The sequence below is a fragment of the Andrena cerasifolii genome, chromosome 6 (assembly GCF_050908995.1).
Source record: "Andrena cerasifolii isolate SP2316 chromosome 6, iyAndCera1_principal, whole genome shotgun sequence".
NCBI lineage: Eukaryota > Metazoa > Arthropoda > Insecta > Hymenoptera > Andrenidae > Andrena > Andrena cerasifolii.
This window is the reverse complement of record NC_135123.1, coordinates 10,179,660-10,202,838: the sequence shown is the minus strand read 5'-3', so window position 1 is coordinate 10,202,838 and position 23,179 is coordinate 10,179,660. Positions and strand designations below refer to the sequence as shown.

Genomic DNA, 23,179 nt, shown 5'->3' with positions numbered 1-23,179 from the left:
CGTACGCGAAACAGTCTCGCGCGCGTCCAAAACACGCGAGACGGGAACAGATGATATTTCCTGGACAGACACCGCAACTTACGCGTGGCGACAGGCTTCTATATCGTGTCAGCGAGGAATCGTTGGAAAAAAACGAGATTGTCAGGTGACAGAGTTCATAACATTTGAAATATGAGCGCAGTGCCCCCTGATGCCACGGTAGAGACGCCATGCCGGAGCAACCGATTTTTTTCTGCCGGTCAAATGATTGTATTTTAAACTGAGGCGGGTCATATATTAAGCGATATTGTATTTATAAATTAGCAATTGCAAATTTAACACTTTTCTCTACTTTACGTTGCAGATTACGAATTTTTTTTTCAAGGGAATATTTTCGTGGCACGGCTGTTTCTTTGACGGAATTTATGCTGTATTAAAGTGCCTTTGAACTCGTGAATGTTTAATGAAAAAATAAATCGAAAGTTGTCGAATAAAATTCTTTCAAACGACGCTCCTTTGGCAGAAAATCGATTTGAAATCTCGCCTGGTATTTGACTAAAAATTGCTGAAATGAAGCAGTAAATTTGATGCAAGCGAGAAAAACATGGCTCTTCGTGCAAAAGTAAGTTAAAATTGTGAAATAACTTTCTACAGGCAAGTTTTAGTTATCGAAGAAATCGATTTTGAAAATCCATCTACTGTGCGTGTACCTACTTGCTTACGAATTGTTTCCATCTCCGAACAGTTCGTTTCAAAGTCTTTTATATGTTTTGGCAATCCAAAATAGGGTAAAATTAAAGGAAGAAGTGTGCCAAGTAGACGAGACGACGGGATAGGGTAGTGAGGTAGAAAAAACGAGGATTTTGATGGCAATGAAACTTTTATCTCCACCATCGATAATTACGGGTTAACGAGCCGGCGGTAAGCGACCAGTCGTTCGATAATTGGTTGCTGATCGATTCGTACCACGAAACAACCCGCTGCCAGTTCGCTTTCAAACACGGAAATCTGCCTCGGCTGTTTACCTCGTAACTCTCCTATGGGAGAAGATCATGTATAGAAGAGAAAAAGTGCCCCACGATTTTATTTAAATTATTTTTTAGTTTTTAGTGCATTTTTGATCAAATTAAATAAAATCGTTTAACTTAAAGATTTTCTTTATATTCTTTTTTATTATTTACTTTTTAGTGTCTAAGTTTTGATTTGTGGTTATAGGCTGACTTCAAGTCGTTTGGATTTATGGTGGTGAATTTTGTCACCCCCTCGGAGGTTTTTCTTTTTTTTTAAATTTGTATTGTCATCATAACTACGTACGCCTGCGAAATTCCAAGTCTATTGGATTCGTGGAAGTGGGTTAAAATTGAGTTTCTAGATTAGAACCATACAAACGTAAAAACAAACGAACAAAGGATTGAAGCTGAATAAATTCGTTTAAAAAAAGAGAAGCTGCAGAGAGTACCTATCCAAAGTGAACCAGGATTTATCACAAACCGCAATTAAAATAATGTAAAGTGTGAGATTAAAATCATGCCTGAATTACGTCCTTCATTTGCCTATCAAAATTCCCTGTGTACTCATATTTTTATATCGAATTTCACGAGCTGAGGGTAACCAGTGCGAAGCAGATCGAACGTGCGTGCAAAACTCAGGAAGGAGGGAGGATTAAATAAGTGATCAGCGCGATTGACTAGTGACATAAGAGAATGAAACCATAAATAAAGGTATGAAATCATAAATTCTAATAAACTCTGCTTTTACTTATTAAAATGCCTGACATTCTTATTCTGATACATTTCATGTCGATATAAAAATCACAATTTCACTACAGGAGACGAGCTTTCATCGCGCGACCTTACATTCCCATCTTAAATCCCCAAAATCACTCCCCCTCTCAAAATCAAGAATAAACACAGTATCAGATGGAATTACCCCGTTAATCCGATAGAATAGGCGAGATGGAAAAATACAGGGGCGTGAAATAAACAGCGCAAAGACGCGTAAGTCCTCGAAAATACCGAGCAGGTACATCTAAACACCCCCACGTCTGAATGCACAGGGCCCTGTATATAGATTGCAGATTCCCTGCAGCGTCGTATCCCTGGGTAATCCCCCCGAGCGAGCGACAAGCACGCACGCCATTCTATATAGATATCCTCTCACGATTTTCTCGTCGCCCTTCGGTCGACCGAAGCCCCATTCTTATATACATCCATCCGTTCCTCCCTGAATCGTGTCCGCGTTCAACCAGCCCCGTCCCGTGGCTCAGGTGCACTCCGTGTCTGTCTCGCTTCTGCGCGCTCCGGCCGCGTTATCCAGGGCGGCTGGAAGGGCCACAAACGACCGAAAACGACGGTGGGTAGACCCCCAGGTCCGTCCACGACCCCCTGAATGGCCGCCCCGTTCCTGCCCTCTCTCTCTCACGGCCATTCAACAGCCCGTTAAAAACATAAATTTACAAACTAACCCCGCAAATGCGATTGTCCTGCCCGTTAGGCGGTTAGTCGGTCTCTCCTATAAACCCATAATGGCCGATTCGTGATTTGAAATAAGTTAAACTGATTTACCAGCCTACGGAGCCCGGCCGTTGGTATACGGCTACTTTTAACGACGCGACAAACCAGCCCCCCCAATATAGCACAATGGCTGGTTGCTGGTGCCTCTATTGTCCCTCTGTCGTGGGCCCTAAACCTAGTTGCATTGCGCTTCGCAGTCCTTCGGCGAACTATGGCCGCACCTCGGCGACCACTTTCCAGCTCCTAGGCAGCGGGACGAATCTCTGTAGGTGCAATAGTTGGCCGTCGAGTGTCCTTGTGTCAGGAAAAAGTGGCCTTCTTCTGTGGTTCAGGTAAACGTTTCTTTGGTACGCGCTGTGTATGAGTTTCTGAAGGATCCACCGTGTATTTGAATGTATTTGGGGGTTGTTTCAAGGAGGAGGGTTGTTTCTTTAATTCTTAATAGCACCTTTGGTGATTAACGGTTTTACTTTCTCTTAAAACGTGCGACTCGGGGTTTGTTGCTGTTGAAGCTTCTAGCTTGTAATACTTACACTCTTTCCCTTGATATATTATAGCACGGTAGCCATTTTTCACGCCCATTAATCAAACCGTCGAAAACGGACTCGACGAATTAGAGGCGGAAAAATTCAACCAAGTGAAATCTATACTTATGTAATCGTTGTGTCGTTGATTCATCACCGCCTAGCTCAAACCGCTGACCCTAGAAGTATGAAATTCGAAGGGGATATTCCTTTTGCGACGTAGGCGCTCGATAAGAAGGGATTTTTTTAAATGCCAACCCGAAGGGGGTAAAGAGGGGTGAAATATGTTTTCTCGGACTTCTTATTATTTCTTAGGCCCGATTAGATATCAACTTGGTTTCTACTTCAAAAGGTTACCCACATAAAAACCAATTTCAGGATTTCGCCCTAATCTACCCCTAGGGGGTGGTGAAAAAGGAGTGAGATGTGTGTTCATGGGGTCCTTATTATCTCTTAGGCCCGAAGCGAAGCGCGGGGGTAGTTTGCTAGACGAAAATAAGTTTGGAAATGTTTGGCTCCAAGATGTTCTAAGATCTTTCAGCATTTCCAGGACTTTGCCAACAGCAACAGGTGACGAGCTTAAATCTTTTTCTACCACCCCTCCCCAATTGTCACCTGGAACCAGAGATGGTTGCATAAAATGTGGAATAGCCACAAGATTCATATCACGAGACCGAAATTCTGCGAAACACACTTTGCGACGTGTGGGGAGATAGAGTGTTCTGTCTGAAGAGCTTGTACAAATATTGGGCAAGTGTCGTCGCCCAGTTGATGTTCACCAGTACACGGTACCGCGAGTGTAGGCACTTTGTTATTGGACACGTTTATTCCGTGAAAATCCCTAAAGAAGTATTTCATTTCTGAGGGACTAACCCTGCTTTTATAGCTTAAGCTATGTACAATAAACTGAGGGAGAACTTCGTGCCGATTGCAGGCTTTCCTGTTTACTGCGAGCAGGTCAAACACTGCGCGAAGAAAAACGACAGAACCTTCTCGCAGACCCAGCTAGGCAGGCTTCGAACATCTATCCTAATACGCTAAGTTGCTTAAAAGTAGGTATTACGTTTTTATATGCAAGAAATGACATGTAACATCAAAATGCACGCTTCTGTGCATTATACTTTACAATTTCAAGCATGGGGAGGAAAAGAATACCTAAAGGTCTCTGGACATGAAAGAAATATAATCTGAGGATCTATGAAGCTGAAACAAAATATAAATTGAAACTCTTTCGTTAATAGTCTTGCACTACTGTAACAAACTTACATTTTTGTTAGATGATCAGCTTTCTGTTAATAATTATTATACACCCCCCTTTAAATCTCTCAAATTTGAACACTCGAGGAGGCGCCAGAATCCGCGTAAGAACGAACAACCCCATTCAACTTTCCAAAAATTATTTAACAATAGTATCGAATATAAATAAAAAACAATGTCAAGCAACGGTTTCGTGTTCACGTACGAGTGTACATATATATCGAGGGTCTGGAATAACACAAGTGACCTATTCCTCCCAAATTTTAGCGAAATCAGCGAGTAGAAGCAATTCGCTCGAAAAGCAGCACGCGTCGTCGGAGTCTAATTATTAGCGCTATTGGAGATCCGTCGAGGACTTCCCCTGGCAAGGTTATAAGAGACCAGCGAGTAGCCGGTAAGAGGGCGTAAATAGAGACACCAAGCGAGGGGAGAATAGGAAAGTGGTAGCTACGGGCCGTACCCTCCTCGTCGTGAAGCTTAACGACGGTAGGCGTGGAAGAAACGAGCCGCCTTTGTCCTCCGCGCCGCTCCAAATTATGTCGAGCGGGCCCAAAATCACTCCGTAATTGGCAAGCTGTTTGTTTTGTCACAGGCCGCGCCGACAACAGATGGCCCTGTTCGAGGTTGCTTCGCAGCCCTTATTACGCTTTCCTATTACTGCTCGACCGAACGAAATATCGATTCGAGCGTGTACACCTTCAACGTGAATTGCAAGGTGGAGGTCCGCACTGTGAGTAAAAGGTACAAGACGAATTGAAACGACTGGCGCAACTGCGAAGGGGCTGATTTTACGTGTAAAGGTAAATAAAAAATGTGTCGTAACAGTTTCTCGCACGAATTGAAAATTCCTTTTGCGGTAGCTAGTGACTTAATGGTTTTACTACACGAAAAATGTGCAGGGACGATAATGAAAAGAAAAGAATTTTTCCAATGATGGCTTATTGTTCCTACAACCGATTTTCGAATTGAGTAGTCTCTAAAGGAGAAGAGAGATTTAAGAAGAGAAATCTAATTTTAGCGACTTTAATTTAATTCACTTTTGCGAATTTTATGATTTAGCAGATCATTGAATATAAATATTTTGTTAGTCATTTGCTAAGTGACTATCGTTTAGGTAGCTTTGAAATTTGTCTTCCTGCTATCAGTGGCCCCAATAAAACTACGTTTTCCAATTGAAAATTTTGAAACGTCGACTTTTACATTTCCCTAGTAAGTACGCAGAGATAAAACTTGATACAATATATAAAAGGAAGTTGAAACAACAAATTCAACTTTTATCAAATATATTGATGCATCCGAAATATGAGAAAAGGTATTGACACACGAATAATAACCCCAGAGTTAATTTACGTTGCAGCTCTGCAAGTGTAAAATTCTAGGATTAAGAGGGAAGGTAACGGTGACTGATACAGAAAGAATTGTATTATGTTGGTGGACAGGCTAAGAGTGCAAAAACACGAACAAGTGTATAGTAGTTGCCGAACACCTGTGGAATTACAAAAAGGGGAGTGCGATTCTAAGGTCGAGGGTAACTACGGGGTAGCATGAAAAAAGGGGGACACGGCTCAAGGAGCTTCCTTAAGCTTCGTCAGTTGGCGACACTGTACAGCCCTCAACGCCGTTTACGCAACCACCCACGAGGTGGAAGCACTTGCTGGCCCACTCTAGCGTGCTTTTATTTGAAATTAACTAACTTAAAAAATAACAATGCTAATTACGTAATATATGAATTTTAAAATTGAATATAATTATTTAAGCAATCTAAATGCAAACGACTTCACGTTACCTGCAACACTGTGAAATATTTTGATGTGTATTTTATTACGCTGCAATTTTATGCTGCTTCAAAGTGGGCAAACTACTTAGATTTATCCTAAACTCCTGAATAGACTTCCATTTTTCTGACTCCTGGGTAATACTATTACATCTTATTGTCACGCAGATAAAAATGTCACATGCGTTCAGCTATGCTTATTTAACTCCACGAAACAATGACAAATAAATTCGAACAATTGAATGACTAAAATAACTCATCGCCAGGAATTCTTTATTCTGCAACGACACTTCGACGGCTGCGGGGATTCTTTGCTAAGACAAAATTTAATTTACATAGACGACACGCAATTATAACGAATTAATTAAACCCTGCCTCTCTGCTTAAGTTTCAGAAAACAGACCACAAAAATCCCCGTAACATAAACCCCATTCGTTACACTTTTCAAGAACGTATATTCTAAAATACAGTTCGCCTCCGATCCTCAGAAGCATCAAAGACGACGTCAGCAAACCCGTACAGCGAAAGGCACTGAATATCAGAAACACGCTGAAGTGTCTAATTAAGCAAAACAGAATGAATGGTTGTGTGAAAGGTAAGAAAGAAGACAGGAGAAGAGAAGAAGCAAGGAAGAAGGGACATCCTATAGACCCATGCTCGTTCCGAGGACTGGTATGCGACTCGTCAGATCGATGTCTCCTATCTCAAATGTTCCCCAGATCGGACATGTTTTGTTTCGACTCTCCCCCCAATTAGAAGTCGTTTGGGCTCTTAAGTCGGTCCAAATGAAGTTCGACTGAGCCTGATGGAGAGGACGATAGGGTGAGGCCCGAGGACATAACGATGGCTAAGATACCTTCTCTTAATTTCACGGTCTATTCGACTCCTAGGACGCACGCGAGGTAAACGGTTCTCAATCCTTGTAGATAGCGCGCGGGGCCTGCACGTCTGGGTGGTGGCGACCACCATCGTGAAGGGAACCGACGAAGAGAGTCGATGACCACGAGCTCCTCGATCCACATAGATAAGGTCGCGTATTTAAAAATGCTTTTAACAGGGCTCCCAGAGTCAATTGTCCCTAATAGGGGACCCTCGTCCTTGCTCAAACCACCCGCCCTTAGCCTGGAATTGCACGCTCGCTGGACAAGTATACCAGTGTACTATTTGGACGATTAGTTAGCCCTCTCCGAGGAATTTACTCTCTCGCAAACGAGAAGCTTCAGGGCTTTTGATAATTTCGCAGGAAATATGGCGGCAACTCGGTTGGCCTGGTAAATAAGTTTGGCAACGCATTTAAGAGGCTGCTATCGTGTTCGCGGCGAGCTGAAAATCGCGCACAGTGGGAATTTTCACTTGCAAATTTCTTCACGAATTCGTCGGCCAGCGTCCGCATAGGCAACTACACATTTCCATTTCCAGCTGCATAAGTTGAAACAAATTTTCGCTCGCGATTTTTGGTCGGTTCGTACGAAACTGTTACTCGAGTCATTGGGCTTGTTTCAGTTCGCATATTTAAAGTAAGATGATGTCGAATGTATCGTAACTTTCGATTCTCGCGTAGTAGAGATAACTGTAAGTCTACTTTATCAGTTTTATTACTTTCTTCTCTTTTCGCTGGTTCCTGTATTTTTCTGTTCCTTTCTAATGCTTGGGCAGCTTTCGCGTAGCTTTGAAAGCACGCACTGCTTTTCTGTCTCCAAGTCTTCCTCGTATCGTGGTACTTATCTTTGTTAGCTTAATAGGTTAGTTATGTTAATGGCATCTCTGTGGAACTTGTGTTATAGTACCTAAAGAGGTATAAAAATCTTCGGATTGATCATTAAAAAAAAAGAACTTATTGCACACCTCATGGGGTCGAAATTATAGAAGTTTCTCCCGTCTAAACTGTTTTGTAGTGATCGAGAAAGGTGAAAATCCGTTAGTGTCAGATCCAGGGAACATGGTAGGACTATTCCCATTGTAGTTCCGATATTTCTCTTCCCGTTACTATCCCCACGTATTGCCAGGCGTTGTCGCGGAGGTACAGGACACCCTTTATCACAAGGGCTGACCTTTCAATATGCAGTTCTTACTGCGCTCTTTCCAGTGGTTGCCAATATACATCAGCACTGATAGTTGTCTCAATCCAAAGGTTGCGTGACTCATAATATAAACGAAGTGGCGGACGGGACTTCCTCAGCAACCTAACACATCTTCGCGTCGGTTGCGCAGACCCCGAAGCTCGCGCTAGTGTCCAGCCTCGTTTCATTGAGCGACAGCGTTCGAAACAGTCGAGCGATTCGCGAAAATGAACGGCTCGTTCGTAACGCACGACTCTGTCATGGCCGAGCAGACAAAGGCTCATAAATGAAGCAAAAGTGTTCACGGTTTAAATCACCGCCGGATAGAACGTATCGCGTGTACGGGCGCGTACGTATGTATGCACAAGTCGGCGGTACGGTCACGGGGCTACGGCGAGGCACGGTGGAGGCTCAAAGAGATCGAGGCGCGCCTGAGAATGGAGATTTAAGGGTCCGACGTGGGTGTGGGTGGCTGCAGGGTTTCTGCCGATGGCGTCGTCCTCATCGTTGTCGCCGCATCGTTACATTCGCCGCCAACGTGACGCCCCTGCGCTTGTTCCAACGGGGATCCCTCGCGTATATACACGGCCCTTCTACGTGGCATTTACATTATTCGGCCCCGACTCGAATCTAATATTATGAATCACGCGCCCTGTCCAGGCCGTGCATAATGGGGTCGTAGGTCGGCACCGCCTCGCGCGGAATTCTTCTTTGCCGTCGCTCCGGAGGAACAGGAATGGAACAAAGGCCTCCCTGGGCCCCTTTCCAGCCGACGAATTTCTACGATGGACAATAATATTGCCGCCGGTTACGCTTACAGGCCTACGGCGAGGGATATTAAGTGATAACGCGCGTAGATCTAATTTTGCGGGAGATTGAATTATTCATTGGTGCTGCGTGATCGTAACAAGTGAGCTTCTTACTAGAGATGCAAACTCGAATGAGGTCGACTTTCAGTTTGACTTTCTCGGGCCGATTATTTTGTATGATTACGGTAGAGACTGAAAGGAACCCCCAAAGAGCTTCCAAATGCTATTGAATTTCTCAGATCCCTTTCAGAACACCGTGCCAAAAACAGTGCGGGGACCTTCGACGGAGCCTGCCCGCGCGATATTATGCGAACCGAAACGGCCAACATGCGACTTCAATGAAAGAAATACAAACGAAACCACGTGCGATTCCCTCGCAGGGCTGCGCCACACAAAAACCAGCTGTCGTGTCAGCGCCGCAGCGGCGCGAAGGCAGGGATACCCGAAGGGAGGTGGACAAGGGAGAAAAAAAAGAAGAGGAGATAGTCGCGGGAGGCCGTGGTAAATAAGCCTCCTCGTAGAAGACTGACAGTAGTACGATTTATTGTCGAGATTTAGAAATAAGGTGGGGGGAGGGGTGAGCGGCACGGTGAAGGCTATAACGAGACGAAGGAGACGAAAGAGCCGAAAGTGGAGGCGAAACGGGGTGGAGGGAATTTTCTTAAATTGCACTTTGTAGCTCCTGAGAGACCTTACACAGGGATTTCGACGCCCACGGCGAGGGATAACGAGGCGAACTCAGTCGGGCCCTCTTCGTGGAGGTGAGACACACATCAGTGGGTCTTTCGTGGCAGCGCGCGGCCCACAGGGACATAATTGATATCCGGGGAAGAGCAAAGGAGAGAGGAGCGGGCCTTGGGACTCTCTCAATGCGCCGTGGAGCAAGGGGAAAAAATTACCTTACGGCGGGGCAAACCAACACCAACGAAAGAAGGACGGAGGACCACCGAGATCGTGTCCGGAATCGCCGACTTGCCGAAACTCTGGCAAAGGCCACCTAAGCGCCCCGGCTACGTGTGCCCTTCTATTCTCATCTCTTTCCTCGCTACGTCCCCGGTCCTTTTCCTTAATGGCCGGTTCAGCGCTGCGCAAACATCGAGTGACCACCTCCGTCCGAGCTAATTGCTAATCGCAGCTCGCCAAAGGATCCTCCTCCGCCTTTTTATCTCTCTTCCACTTGCGTCCTCTTCGTTCGCGTGCGTGCCCAATGCGCTCACAGATGTATGTGCGCATTATTCGGTAGGACAGTGGATTGAACGGTTCGCGTGCTCGAAATCTGTTTTGATAATCTTTCGGGCGAAAGGCAATTCCACCTGCCCCAACGTTTCAGGCCCTAACAGAGAACTCGGCGTTTGGACGTTGAAGCAGGATGCTGATACGTTTGTAGGCTTTAACAGGGAATATGGGCAGAGAGATTTGTGTTGGAAGACTACTTGTAGTAGATTGTAGATTATGATGGCGTTTTTTAACGTGGATTCGGTGACACTGTTAGAAATTGAAAAGTAAATTTGTCTAATTTTCGTATATGTAAAATATACTCAGCCCTCGTTACAGAACAAACAAGATTATTACGTTTGTTGGCGGTCGTGTGAAATAATAAGTATGCAGATGGTATATACATATTACATGTAATGCAGGAAGCGAGGTGCATGCACGGAAATCCTGGTTACCGCCGTTCGATCCTGCCAACCGTAAATCATACTACCTTAGAAGGAATGCTTGCGATTCCAAGCTCCTGAATAATTGCATCTACCCTTAACCACCTGCGGGTTTAATCCTATCATCCTGCGTCGTCTCTTACGGCGAAAGAACTAAATTCCTGGTATTCAACCATGGATAACAAACGCGAACAGCCGAAAAAGATGGAGAGTAAATAGACTTTTTAGTATAGCCGTCGTGAAAAGGGATAGTAGCAATCGTGAGTTGTTATAGATAGAAGAATGGATTCAATAATTATAATTTATAAGGTAAATGAAATGAAGCAATGCTTCAGATATATTGTTAAGAAAATAAATTTGCTGTGTGCGTTAAGTGTGGCGGATAAGCAGAAAATTAAAGGGCATTAAAATCCATAATTAAAAAGAAGGTATCAGGAACAATACAATTCTAATTATTGCTATTAAGAAAGTACTGTACAAAGTATTTTTTATCTAGTATCACCGTCTACAATTTTATCAAAAACGAACCAAATAATTTGTGTTTGAAAAGTTTCATTGGGCAACATTAAAGATAGATCATTATCACCGATTCCATTTTCAAGCATTGATATGCTTGTATTTTCATTTCTGAATGCGTAGATTGTAGATCTTTTTAATTTTTATTATTTTTTTTTGCCAGTAACGAAAACATCCGACAAAAAATTGTTTTGACAAAGAAGGAATAACGTTTGAAAGATACGCTCGACCGACCAATCTGTTTGAAGAATCTTCTTCCTAATATAAAGTCTATTCATGCGAGGGGTACACTCACGTTCGGAATAGTAGAAAAGTTTCAAGGCTTCCGTCCCTTTATTGTAGGTATTTGCAAACCCCAGATTTATCTATCTTCGCTTCATCTCATAATGAACCAAGTAAACGTAGGAAATCGGGTAAACGAACTCGTTTTTGGCACAGATAAAGTTTAATTCGCGTGGATAATAATAATAAACAAAATATGCTTAAATTTGTGAAATACTGTCAACCACAAATCATATTTCAGAAGGTCTTACAATTACGACTGATGTACAAATTAAATAGTGTGTGGTAAATTATGAACGAAGGAATATAAACGTTTTTACTTCGTTCTGCCTCCCCAATTGTCTACCTTAAATAGGCCATTTTCTTCTAGGACAGTGTATGCATTATGCATCCTTGAATTCATTATTTTTTAAATACTCACCATGCCATTTAATAATTCAGCATTGCAATGAATTTTATGCCAGGTATCTCGAAAAACGGATGCTAGTGGGGCAGGATATGATTTTCCATCAGAAAAGCTTTGTTTTCATGAAAATCAATTTGAAAATTCCTCTCTTAGACGCTGGTAGCTCATGTCAACAATGTTTTCAAATACAAGCACAAAGAATCCCCAGTAACTTCGAGATAAAGAAAAAATAATACTCCAAGAGGGTCGATTTTAAATTATGTTCCCCTTGCCAGTTATTTCAAGGCTTCATAAAACAACCCTTCGGTTGACCTAGCCCCGCATCAGTACTATAATTAACAAATTCAACCAAAACATTTCTGCACACACCGCACGCTAAACATCCACTTGTTAACACCGACAAAATACCAAAACTGAAACTCTCTAAGAACTTATAATTCCCTATTTATACTAATAATACACCCCATTTTCAAATCTGCGCCAAAAATCTTCGGAAGCTCAAACCAACCTCGCATCGTCCCCCCCAAAAAAAGGGATCCCAACAAAAGAAAAACGAGCCAGTACATCGTTAAAAACAAAACAATCGAATATGCATGTTGCTCGCATTCGAGAGCACGCGAAAAAGCAAAACAAAAATACGGAACATTTCGCCCCATCGTCCGTCGATGTTATCGAGGACGCGACAAGAGTCGAGATAATTTGCGTGCACGCTGCGATAGGCGCATCCTTTGCGAAACTGTCGATAACAGCACGGGGTGAGCGCGGTTTTGCAGGGCTCGGGACTCTTTTTACGCGTCGTTTAACCTACGATTCGAATCATGCCGATTTGTACGCGGACAATTTTCTGCCACTCAACGTCGGATCTGCTTACCTCCCCAGGGCTGGAGGGAAAGGAGAGTAGGGGGGGAACCGCCAAAAACTTGTCAGCAAGCTTGAACGCGAACAAAGGGCTGCCTGTCGGCGTACCGTGCCTTTACACGGCGAGATTATCATTGTTCCGATATTTATCTAGCAGTTTTGGTCGCATTCCACCCCCCCCCCTCCCGTCCCACCCCCCTGCCTCTTTACCGTCGCTGTGGCGGAGCAAAGACGAGATCCCCCAACCGCAGCCGCATTTTTCGGATTTGACAAATAAACGGACAATGAAAAGCAGCAAACTCGGCCCCATCGTGTAGAATAAGTCTATTTAACTGTCGCAAACCTTTTTTTCCGCTACACCTCCCCCTCTCTACCTCCTCCAGTGTTCGCTTGTTACACGACCCGAGCTTTCGCTTCGATGCGGAAAAGATAAATATCTGGCATGTCCGTGAGTTGCTTCCGACACGGTCTCTTAAACAAATTCTATCGCGCGATAATTCGATAAATTGGCGGGAATTTAGAGCGGATTTGAGGGAAATGGAGGATGTCACATCTGTTTCGTGGCAGAAATTCGAAAATTGAAGAAACGGTTTGACTGCTTACAGAGAGAGTATACCAGGCGTCCGCTCCGATTGCTTTGATTTTTGGATATGTTTTAGAGGACCGAAAAATAAGATATACGTGTTTTTTTATAGCGGCCCGTTTTCATATTTAGGGGGTGAAACAAACCCTCAAAGTTATAAGATTTTAAAGTGATCGTCTCCGATTGCTTTGGTTTTTGGATATGGTTGGATATGTGAGGGGTAGTTTCACCCCCTAAATATGAAAACCGGCCGCTATAAAACAACACGTATATCTTATTTTTCGGTCGTTTACAACATGTCCAAAAATTAAAGCAATCGGCGTGGACACCTGGGATACCCTCCTTGTTAGTGGGAGTGAATACAGTAGGGAATTTGTGGATTAAATGTTTTAAAAAACTGTTCTGGTTCGAGCATACGTTTTGGGTGCACAGGTTGTTGTAGAGTTGGCGGTGCAAGTTGAAAGGGAATGATTTTTCCCGGGAAAAGTAAATAGGAAATCGGGGAAGAGTCATTTTGTGATAAATCGATCAGATTTTGCACAAAATACGGGGGATTGCGATAAATTGAAATACGGTGTAGGCTATATCTAAGTAGGAGTGGTGGTCCTTATATAGATAACTAGCTTTACTACTTGGCTTTGCTCGAGGTTCTGATTTTATGAAAGAAAAGAATTTTTTATTTATTTATTTTTTGTGAAAATAGTCATATTCGGCTGGATTAGCTAGGCATAATGAGCTGGGACACACTTCGTGACCTCAGAGTTTACTGTTCGAAAGTTTTTAAGCGACAGACAAACACACAAACACTTTCTGCTTTATATATTAAGATACATCATTTTGTAGAGAAGGGTGCACCAAATCGGGTCATACTGTTTCGAAATCTTAAAACGTGGCATTGAAGTGGAATTTGCAGCTCGAGAATTTGTTTATCATTATCAGGTTGCAAAAATGATTTTGTGTAGTGAAGAAAATTATTCTGAAAGGCCAATCCATCTCAATTTGAATAAAACCAGAATAAATTCTACATGATTGGCAGGTTTGGAAATAAAGATTCATTTGCAGAACTTGTTTTCGCGAAAATTTGCAAAAATTTAAATCTTTGACAGCTGTATTTCCAAAGCAATGTTAAAACTAATAAAATGATTAGCATCCACTGATTTCAGATGGACTATATTATACTTCATTTTCATCCAAATCAGAGAAGAATTGCTAAAACTTTTCAAATTCTGTTGCATATGCCGAGAAAATTGAAATAGGTGTTCGAATATTATGACTTTATCGCAGTTTGAATGTGACCACTCACCACATTGACGAAATCCTGGAACGTCACCGCTTCAACACGCGATTCCTTCGCTCTGGTGAGGAGAATATCCCGTTTATTCGGCGGTATCTCGGATTTCCATTCGGGACTTTTCAAAGCCGCTAAAAAGTCCTCCACTGGTATCTCGCCAAAACCCTCGGGATCAAACTGAGGGGAAAAAAATCAGTCATGCTCGGGCTGTGCAGAGCATAAGCGGGTTTCTATCAACGAATATGGCGGGAACCAAATATACGTACCTTATCAAACAGCATTCGCCATTTCTGCAATCAAATGAAAGAACGTAAATAACAGTCCAAAATTATGTAAAAAAATTTAAATTTAATATTTCACATTTACTCGTCGCCATTATTAGGCACTATTAAATATGGAAATTAATAACACGAAATGAGGAGAATTGATGGTCATTATTAGGGATTGGAAATTTATATCTGCTTGCCTATTGTGTCATTTTTATTGCATTCAATTGTTGTTATCACTTATGTGATTCGTTTGTAAGATTACATTTTGGAAAAGCTTACTAAAATTTCATAAAGAACAATTTGCAAGTATTAATTTTATTTCATGAAGAGCTAATGTCGATCGTCGTCGTCAATAACGCGTGGCATTAATAGCCAGCGATTATATGCTCGCATAATAAATCAGTTTATTGGAGAGAGCAAATCACAATGCATTATTGATATATTCTCTACGTTCCTGTGTTCATATGATACCAAATGTTTACTATTACGAATGCAATACCGAACGAAAGTTTGTATTAGTTCAATACAGTTGGTGCAGATAGAAATAACATTAGTAGTAACATTAGTAACACACGCCTCTTCTGTAAAGTAGCAGGATTTTCTTTATTGAAACAAGCATGTGCATATAGAAAATTAAATTTACATTCATTGGCACTATTAACTGTATTATATCCAATAAAAACATTGGCAAAGAACCAAAAAAGAAATGACAAATACATACATTACATCCCATATATAAATACTAAATAATTTATTTAAGGGTACTTCAAGGGTTGTTTGAAAAGTACTGAACAGTATATAGTAAATCAGCTTTTTGGGCTTTACTACTAAGTATTTGAAGAATAAACAAAAAAATTATTGTTTGAATTTTATCAATTTCTGCCTTAGATATACAGCATTCATTGTACCACTGTAGAAATTAGAGCTCTAGACGGGCGCCACTGTAAAATGCTTAATTATGGACCGATTTAAAAAATTCTTACGGCATTCTATTCATAATTAGACTCGCTATCGCCTTATGGACAGAGAGTAATTTTGGATCACCCATTTTTTGTATAGACAGATTTATGCGTAGGAAAACTGCATTTTGCAACATTGTGTTTAAGCATGTGCTAAAAATCGCCGGAGTGTTTGTTTGCAATGAAGACAGATAAGACGATAACTATTCACATATATTTTAAGAATATTTTTAGTTTTTTTATTTCAGACGATCCTGTCACGAATTCTGATGGGGAAGAGGGCTGGGCTAGAGGGCGCTACAATTACTTTTACAATTAAATGTTACAGTAAATAAGGACGCCAAGTCTAATTTATACCGTAGTGAAGCACGGGTATTTTGCTAGTTGTTTATAAAAATTGCACAAGTAGGGAAGCACACGTACGTCATTGAGAAGCTCCCGTCGATATTCGGACTCGTCGATATCGATTTCGGAGGCGAGATCAGTGTGATCGGTGACGTAGCCATCGTAGTGAGCGCTGTTCGCCTCGCTGCGTGCATATTCGTCCTCCTCCTCGACGGTACCGGCGATAGTCGGTATCGAAGCACCGCCTGCCAGTAGCATTACCACTCGTGGCACGAGGTCACCGGATAAATCTCCTCATTCCACCCTCTTTCGTCCGTCTCCTGAAACACACATGGATGCATCGTTCACATATCGCCCGTTGTTACAAGCCATCCACCACAGCCGATAAAAATTTAAAAGTTTCACCGCTTCTTCAAAAAGTTTAACTTCTTTATTGGTTATTATTGATTTTAACTTTCTCTTTCTACCAATTTTAATATTATTTATCATAGTAATAGCCACTGAAATAAATATTTTAGCGAAATTGTCAATTTTTTTAATAATTAACTGGCTTTGGCAAGTAAGGGGAAGGACCCCCAAACCCAGGGGTGGGTTCTGTGATTGTAAACAAGTTTGTTGCATTGCCGTGTGCAGGTAGAAATCAATTTTCATCGTACTTAGTTTCAAGCGTAGGCGCTAGTAGGATTGCGATTGAATTCCACTCTGAATCGATAACGTTGCATGCGACACGAAAATGGTAAGGGGGTTCTACAGCCCCCGATCTGTGAGACAAGAATTTACGTTGGACGTGAAGACTATTCAACACCTCTTCGGTGATTTTATATTTTAAATGTTTGCGGTAATATTTAATTTTAAATTCCTGCCACTCGTAGCATCGCAATCTTATTTTAGACCGAATCGATAACGTTGGGTGTGACACTAAAATGGTAAGAGGGATCGTGAGTCCCCCGAACGTGCGGCAAAAAATTCGGGGATATGTCGGGGGTTAGGTAAGGAGATTTCGGAAATATCTTCCCCTAGTATCTGAGGTGGAAAATACTTCGAATTGCAATACAATTAATTCTCAAACTTGGGAATTTTTCATAGTTACGAGTATGCACTAAATAAATCAGTGAACTTTTAGGAATGGATACTACAGGGCTCTGCAGCTTCTTAGGGGATAATCAGCAAGCGTGGATGTGCAAGCAATTTAAGCTAATTGTTAAGGACTATCGAGGCGATTGCTCCAAGAATATCGATTGTTCTTACATCCCCCTTGCCCTTGAAAATGTCTGTACTGCCACGTAATGAACTATCTAACACAATACGCTGGTGCGATGCGACGGTGCCGTTTCCATGGCAATGCACCGTCGGTAGGACTTGGTACAGACCAGTCATCCACTATACGTCAGCTATTGTGTATAATCTACAACCACTTTTTTTTTAGAAATTGTGCTTGTATTTATCGATGACTCTACGTAGGCCTGGAGGAATGACTGCTATAAGGGAACACCCCTACCATTCAACTATAAAATGGATATTTCGTAATGGTGTCACTGTGCAATTTAATTACTTGCTTCGAAGTATTGATCGACCACGCTTCCTGTACCTTAAACAAACGACAGCCTTTAAAGTTACGAAACGATTTCTTCAATTACGAATTATTCTAAACGAGATAACAACTTGTACTCCAAAACATATATAAAAACATTTTTTTAAGTTAAACGAGTTTATTTAAAATGCATTAAAAAGTAAAATGTAATTCTTTTCGTATACTACAATTTCGATGGTGCTTTTTCGCTTTAAATAAAATCGTGAAGCAGGATATGTCACAACAAATTCATTTCGACGCTTGATTCTGTATTAAATTGATTCATATTCTGTTATGTTCTAGTTTTTTTTATTATTTTCTTTTTAGTGTCTAAGTTTCATTTGTGGTTATACGCTGATTTCATGTCAATTGAACTGATTTGATTTGTGGTTATAGGCTGATTTCAAGTCATTTGGATTTGTGGTTATGGTAAATTTTTAAACCCTTGATTTTTTCATAATTTTGTACTGTCATCCAAACTACGTACGCCTGCAAAGTTTCAAGTTTATTGATTAGTTGGAAGTGGGTTAAAATTGAGTTTCTAGATTTGAACCAAACAAACATAAAAACAGAGGATCGAAGCTGAATAAAATCGTATATAAAAGAAACAATCGTGAAACCATTTTCAAATAATCTACTTGTTACAACTTTAACTTTTTCAGGGCAAAATAAGTGTTCCTATTTAACTAGAACTTTTTTCTACTTTCAAGAAAATAAAAGTTTCTTATTTAGACAAAAATATATGGAATAAAAGTTTCAGTTAATACACTGCATTTTGTAACAGTTTTCTCGGAACGGAAAAGGTAATAATAAAAAAAAAAACAGTTATTTCATAATTAATTTAAAAATTTAGCAGTTTCATTCGACCCCTGGGAGTAACACGTTTCCCTTTAAACTAAATCCCAAGCAACGGTAGGTACTTTAAAAAATCTCGCCTCGATGAGTTTTCGATCTAACGTAGGTTCTAATACGATACGCAAACCTATAATCGCGGTGCAACCAACGCGTCCACGCGGCCGCTCATACCACCCCTGCACAGTCACTTTCCCTTCCTCCCCCAGCGCCCCCTTCCTCCTTTACGTCCCCGTCCATTCGTTACCCTCCGTTTCGGCGCAACGTCACTGAGAACTTACCCCCCTGTACATACTGTCGCCCTACCAACCCCACGAAGTCACCACCCTTACACCCAGCACACGCTCGCTCTGTCCCTGTTCCGCGCCGCTCCTCTGTCCTCCTTCTGCGCCATCTTCTAAGCGCGATTACGTCCCGTGCAAGCAGACCCGTTTTGCACGAGACGCTGCTAAGGTCGATGACCTTGAAGAACGTCCGACGATACCGTCACGGACGATGCCTCCTACGCGTGTGTACGTAAGTATATCCCCGGTGTCTTCTTACGGCTAGCCCCGTCACGGCGTTGTGTTACCTCGGACCCTTATCCCCGAGCACGAAACATCGAGTCTATCGTCCGTCTATCTCCTACCTGTTTCTAACAAACTATTCGCCACTGGCGAGACTATCTATATATTATTTACACGGCATGTAATTTCCTCTGGCCACGCTCGATAATGCTTCGAGCAGTTGGTAATAGTTGGAGCCCCCTACCGCGGGAACATTCAAAACATTTGACACCGCGGAGAAAAGGTGGCTGAGGCATTACCGAGCCAATATATGTACTCCGTACTAGAGCTGTTGGGGTACTTGAACATTCGGGTAGCTTGAAATCCGAGCCACGCTGAAACCTGGTTTCCGAGCCGAGTACCCGAAAGAACCGAGTGGGTTGGATAGAACCAAGCGCATTGAATTATTTCAAGCGGGCCGAACGAACCGAGCGGGCCGAACGAACCGAGCGGGCCGAACGAACCGAGCAGGCCGAATGTAGGTCTGTACATTGTACGTCGAGCAGATAAGTTAGGAAATAGGTTAGATATACTGCTCGACGTATAATGTACAGACATACATTCGGCCCGCTCGGTTCTTTCGGCCTGCTTGAAATAATTCTATCCGCTTGATTCCGTTCGAGCCGCCCGATTCTTTCAAGCCGCTCGGTTCTTTCGGGTACTCGGCTCGGCTCGGTCGTTCAAGCCGAGTTAGGCTCGACTTACTTTTTTCGGGTACTCGAACAGCTCTACTCCGTACCGGAACACGGAGGTGTACGTACATGTGCAGTGGCGGATTTTTAGAAAAAAAGCCCGGGTGGTAAACGTTCTGAGGGGCCCACTTTTGTGAGAAAATAAATAGTTTACTAAAAACGGGCTAAGTGCATTAGTGCAGAAAACAAATATAGTGTTTGATTAAAATCTTAATTTTTTTAAGATGGGCCCTGCGGGGCCTTGTGTGCAGGGGCCTAGGCGGCAACTGCTCATCAACCGCCCTGTTAAATCCGCCACTGTACATGTGTGTCCTGGTTTTTCACCTTTGCCTGAGTTCGACACCTATTCGTACTGTGTAGTAGGTCCCACTTTCACCGCTTTACCTAGAATGCGGTCTGCATTTAGTAATTCGTAATTAACACAGACCGTAACTGTGTGATGGTTTGAAAACGGCAAACCAAGTTGCGAGTATTTACTTAGCTTAGATTTAGGCCGGTATTCGTAGCGTTACTTATTCTTATGCAAATGCTTAAGCATGCAGCATCCTCTACTAACCTAGTAGCTACTTAGTAAAGGATACCGAATGCTTAAGGGGGCCTTCCGGTCTAGAGCCCCAAAAAATAGGTAATGTTTAGGAATTAATTAAAGGAAAACTACTATATATAATTTAATAGGACCTGTTGCATTGTGTTAAGGATGTCTTAAGCTACAGAAATATATTTTTTGTTTTATAATTAATCATAGCAGACGGCACTGGGGAGTCGTTAAAGTCGAGGCGTCAAAAAATTGATCCAAATCGGTGGGACCTGTATCTCCAAAAAAAATCGATTTTTAGACCGGAACCTCCCCTTAAGCATTTGCTTAAGAATAAGTAGCGACTATCAATACCGGCCTTAGTAGTAGATGTGGTATGCTGAATGGGACACAACAGGGAATAATCGTTTGATTAATATTCCCACCTAAACTATTTCTTTAAACTTATAATTCTATTCCTTACTCCATTTATATGTTTCACGTTTATTGAATATATAGCAGTGACGCCACAGCATGTAAAAAGCAAGAGTTTGGAGTGTACCGTTTAGAACGTGAGTATGGTGGTCGCGATGTGTTCTTCCACGAGTGCGTATCCAGAGGCGAGAAGCAGGGAATGTCGCATGCTGTTAACCATAACACCATACTCTCACAGGAACTTCGGTTCGCGGCAAGCACGTGTCAAAGAAATCGGGCGCGGCACTTGGTACAAAAGCACAATCGCGTTGCGGAATAAAAACCTCATCACAATCCCGCACAGGTTATTTTAGAGCGAGCACTGGCCGCGATCGTTCGAAACGCTAGACGTTTTTCGACTGCAACTTTTCAATTTTCACGGCAGAGGGACGAAATTCAACTCTCCATCTTCGTTTTGGCGCCACATTGTTTGTCAATCGCGAACATCGATAAAACAGTTCCACCATCGATCGACGATCACGAACGAGTGCGAAGCAATTTCAGAGCGTACTTTCGCCGAGGACTCTCTCGATGCACGCTGCGACCGCGAAATACTCCGCGCTGCCTACGAGCTGCCTGTTTTCCCCCTTGTGTCAACAAATCGGCACGACCAGATATTTAATGTTGTCGTCGGTGCGCGGAGACGTGGAATTTAAAATGAAAGATGGCGGTTGGACGGCAATTTCGGCAGGGCATGTATATAACCAGGAACCACGTTAATGGACGATTAGCCCGCGCGAACGGTGTATAAAATTCGATCGCGGCTGCGCTGCGCGAATGAAATCGCTAATCGAGGCGAGTCTGTAGAGAACGTTACGTCGACAGCCAGGCGAAAGTGCGGTACGTGCGATGGTAGTTGCGGTGCCACGAGAAACTGCGGCAACGTGCGCAAAGCGGGTTCGATCGATAATACAGGTTGCCGCGGGACCGCAGTAGCCAATAGCAATCGGAACTCACGGGACACACGCGTGGAACACGTGGAAACTGGAAAATGCGACCACGATTTAATATATTGGCAATATAACCGATGTTGTCGGCGGGAAACGCGTTACACGACTGACGAGCAGTTTGCCACCCTCATAGCATCCCTTTCCTCCCTGCCCTTTTCCACCCCCTCGATTCGTTTCACCCCAGACTCGTTCGTTCAACCCCAACGTTCAGGAATATGCAAGCGGATGCTAGTCACCATTATCGACGCTATACAAATTGATAGCTTCGAGCCAGTCTTAAATTCTTTAGATTTTATTTTTATCCGCCATATTAAACGTAGACCTACGTAACAACGTTAATCTGATGTATACGGTTCAAATATATGAATAAGAAATGTAATAAGGTCTTGAAACTGTGTTGAATTGTCTTTGTTGACTTAGAGTGTCGATTGTAATGTGATAATAAATATATATTTACTCACATTTATATTTCCCATATAAGCGTAGAATTTGCGGTACATTAAGTACATATTGTATTCTGTTTCTCACATGGGCGAACTCTCCGTGCAACAGTAAATTACTTTACAATTATTGTTAATATACACTATTGGTAATATACTGTAAAATACATTGTTTAAAGATTCCCAGTAAGTACTTATAAGTACTTATTAGTAATATATATATTACTGGCAGGACACGAACTCCAAATTCTGAATATTTCGTGACTTCGTTCTTAGCACAATTTAAATTCTTCGATCTATTTTAGATGGCGCAAAATACGATTGTCCGCGTTTCCCTTTCACCGTCATCAGCGTGACAGAGAAAGGAGTTAGGTTATGTTGAGTTAATTACTTGGTCGCCAGTTTCAAACATATTATAATCTCGATTTTTTACCGTGACATGGTATGACGCGAAGGCGAATGCAGAACGGGAACATAGAAACCATGTCATATTTGCGAGATTGGAGGCAGGCATTACGCGCTCCTCATGTGTACAGAGTCGCTAATAGTACTTTTCGCATTCAGAGCCAATATTTGGCCCTAATTTTCCTACTACTAACCGTCCCTCTGTTCCTGTTCGGGTTTCCTTTGTTACGCGGCAGTGTGCACTCCTCGACGTCCGATCAATTCCTTGCGCAGTGCCGATACTACAAGTACAATAAAACATACCCTTTGTCAACTCCATTTAGAACTTTGAAGGGTATCACTTATAGAATAGCAATAGTGAGTGATCTTGATCACGATTCCAAAAGTGCGGACAAGAGACATACGTGGCAGAGTATTATGAAAACCGGAAGCCTGTTTTGGAACCCTAACGACAATTTCCTTTCTATAGTCTGGGACGATAGGAGTCAGATGCTAATGTCGTCCTTAACTATGAAAGGCCGCGGCATGGAGTTATCCGAATTAGTCACCTTCGACGGACGTTTATTGACGTTCGACGATCGTACAGGAGTAGTATATTTCGTCGAAGGAGAAGAAGCATATCCTTGGGTAATATTGATGGACGGTAATGGGAAA

General features: G+C 42.4%; 1 protein-coding gene across 1 annotated transcript in view; it reads right to left on the bottom strand.

Annotated features, from left to right (window-relative positions):
* Stet (stem cell tumor) overlaps positions 1-21,572 on the bottom strand; it is a 432,571-nt gene extending 410,999 nt beyond the window's left edge. Inside the window, exons 1-4 of the mRNA XM_076815164.1 lie at positions 20,819-21,572; positions 16,162-16,403; positions 14,777-14,800; positions 14,523-14,687 (exon numbers count right to left, since the gene is read on the bottom strand). Of these exons, the coding sequence (XP_076671279.1) occupies positions 14,523-14,687; positions 14,777-14,800; positions 16,162-16,341 (369 nt within the window). The 5' untranslated portion in view covers positions 16,342-16,403; positions 20,819-21,572. The remainder of the gene's footprint in view (positions 1-14,522; positions 14,688-14,776; positions 14,801-16,161; positions 16,404-20,818) is intronic.
* Positions 21,573-23,179: the final 1,607 nt, after the last annotated feature.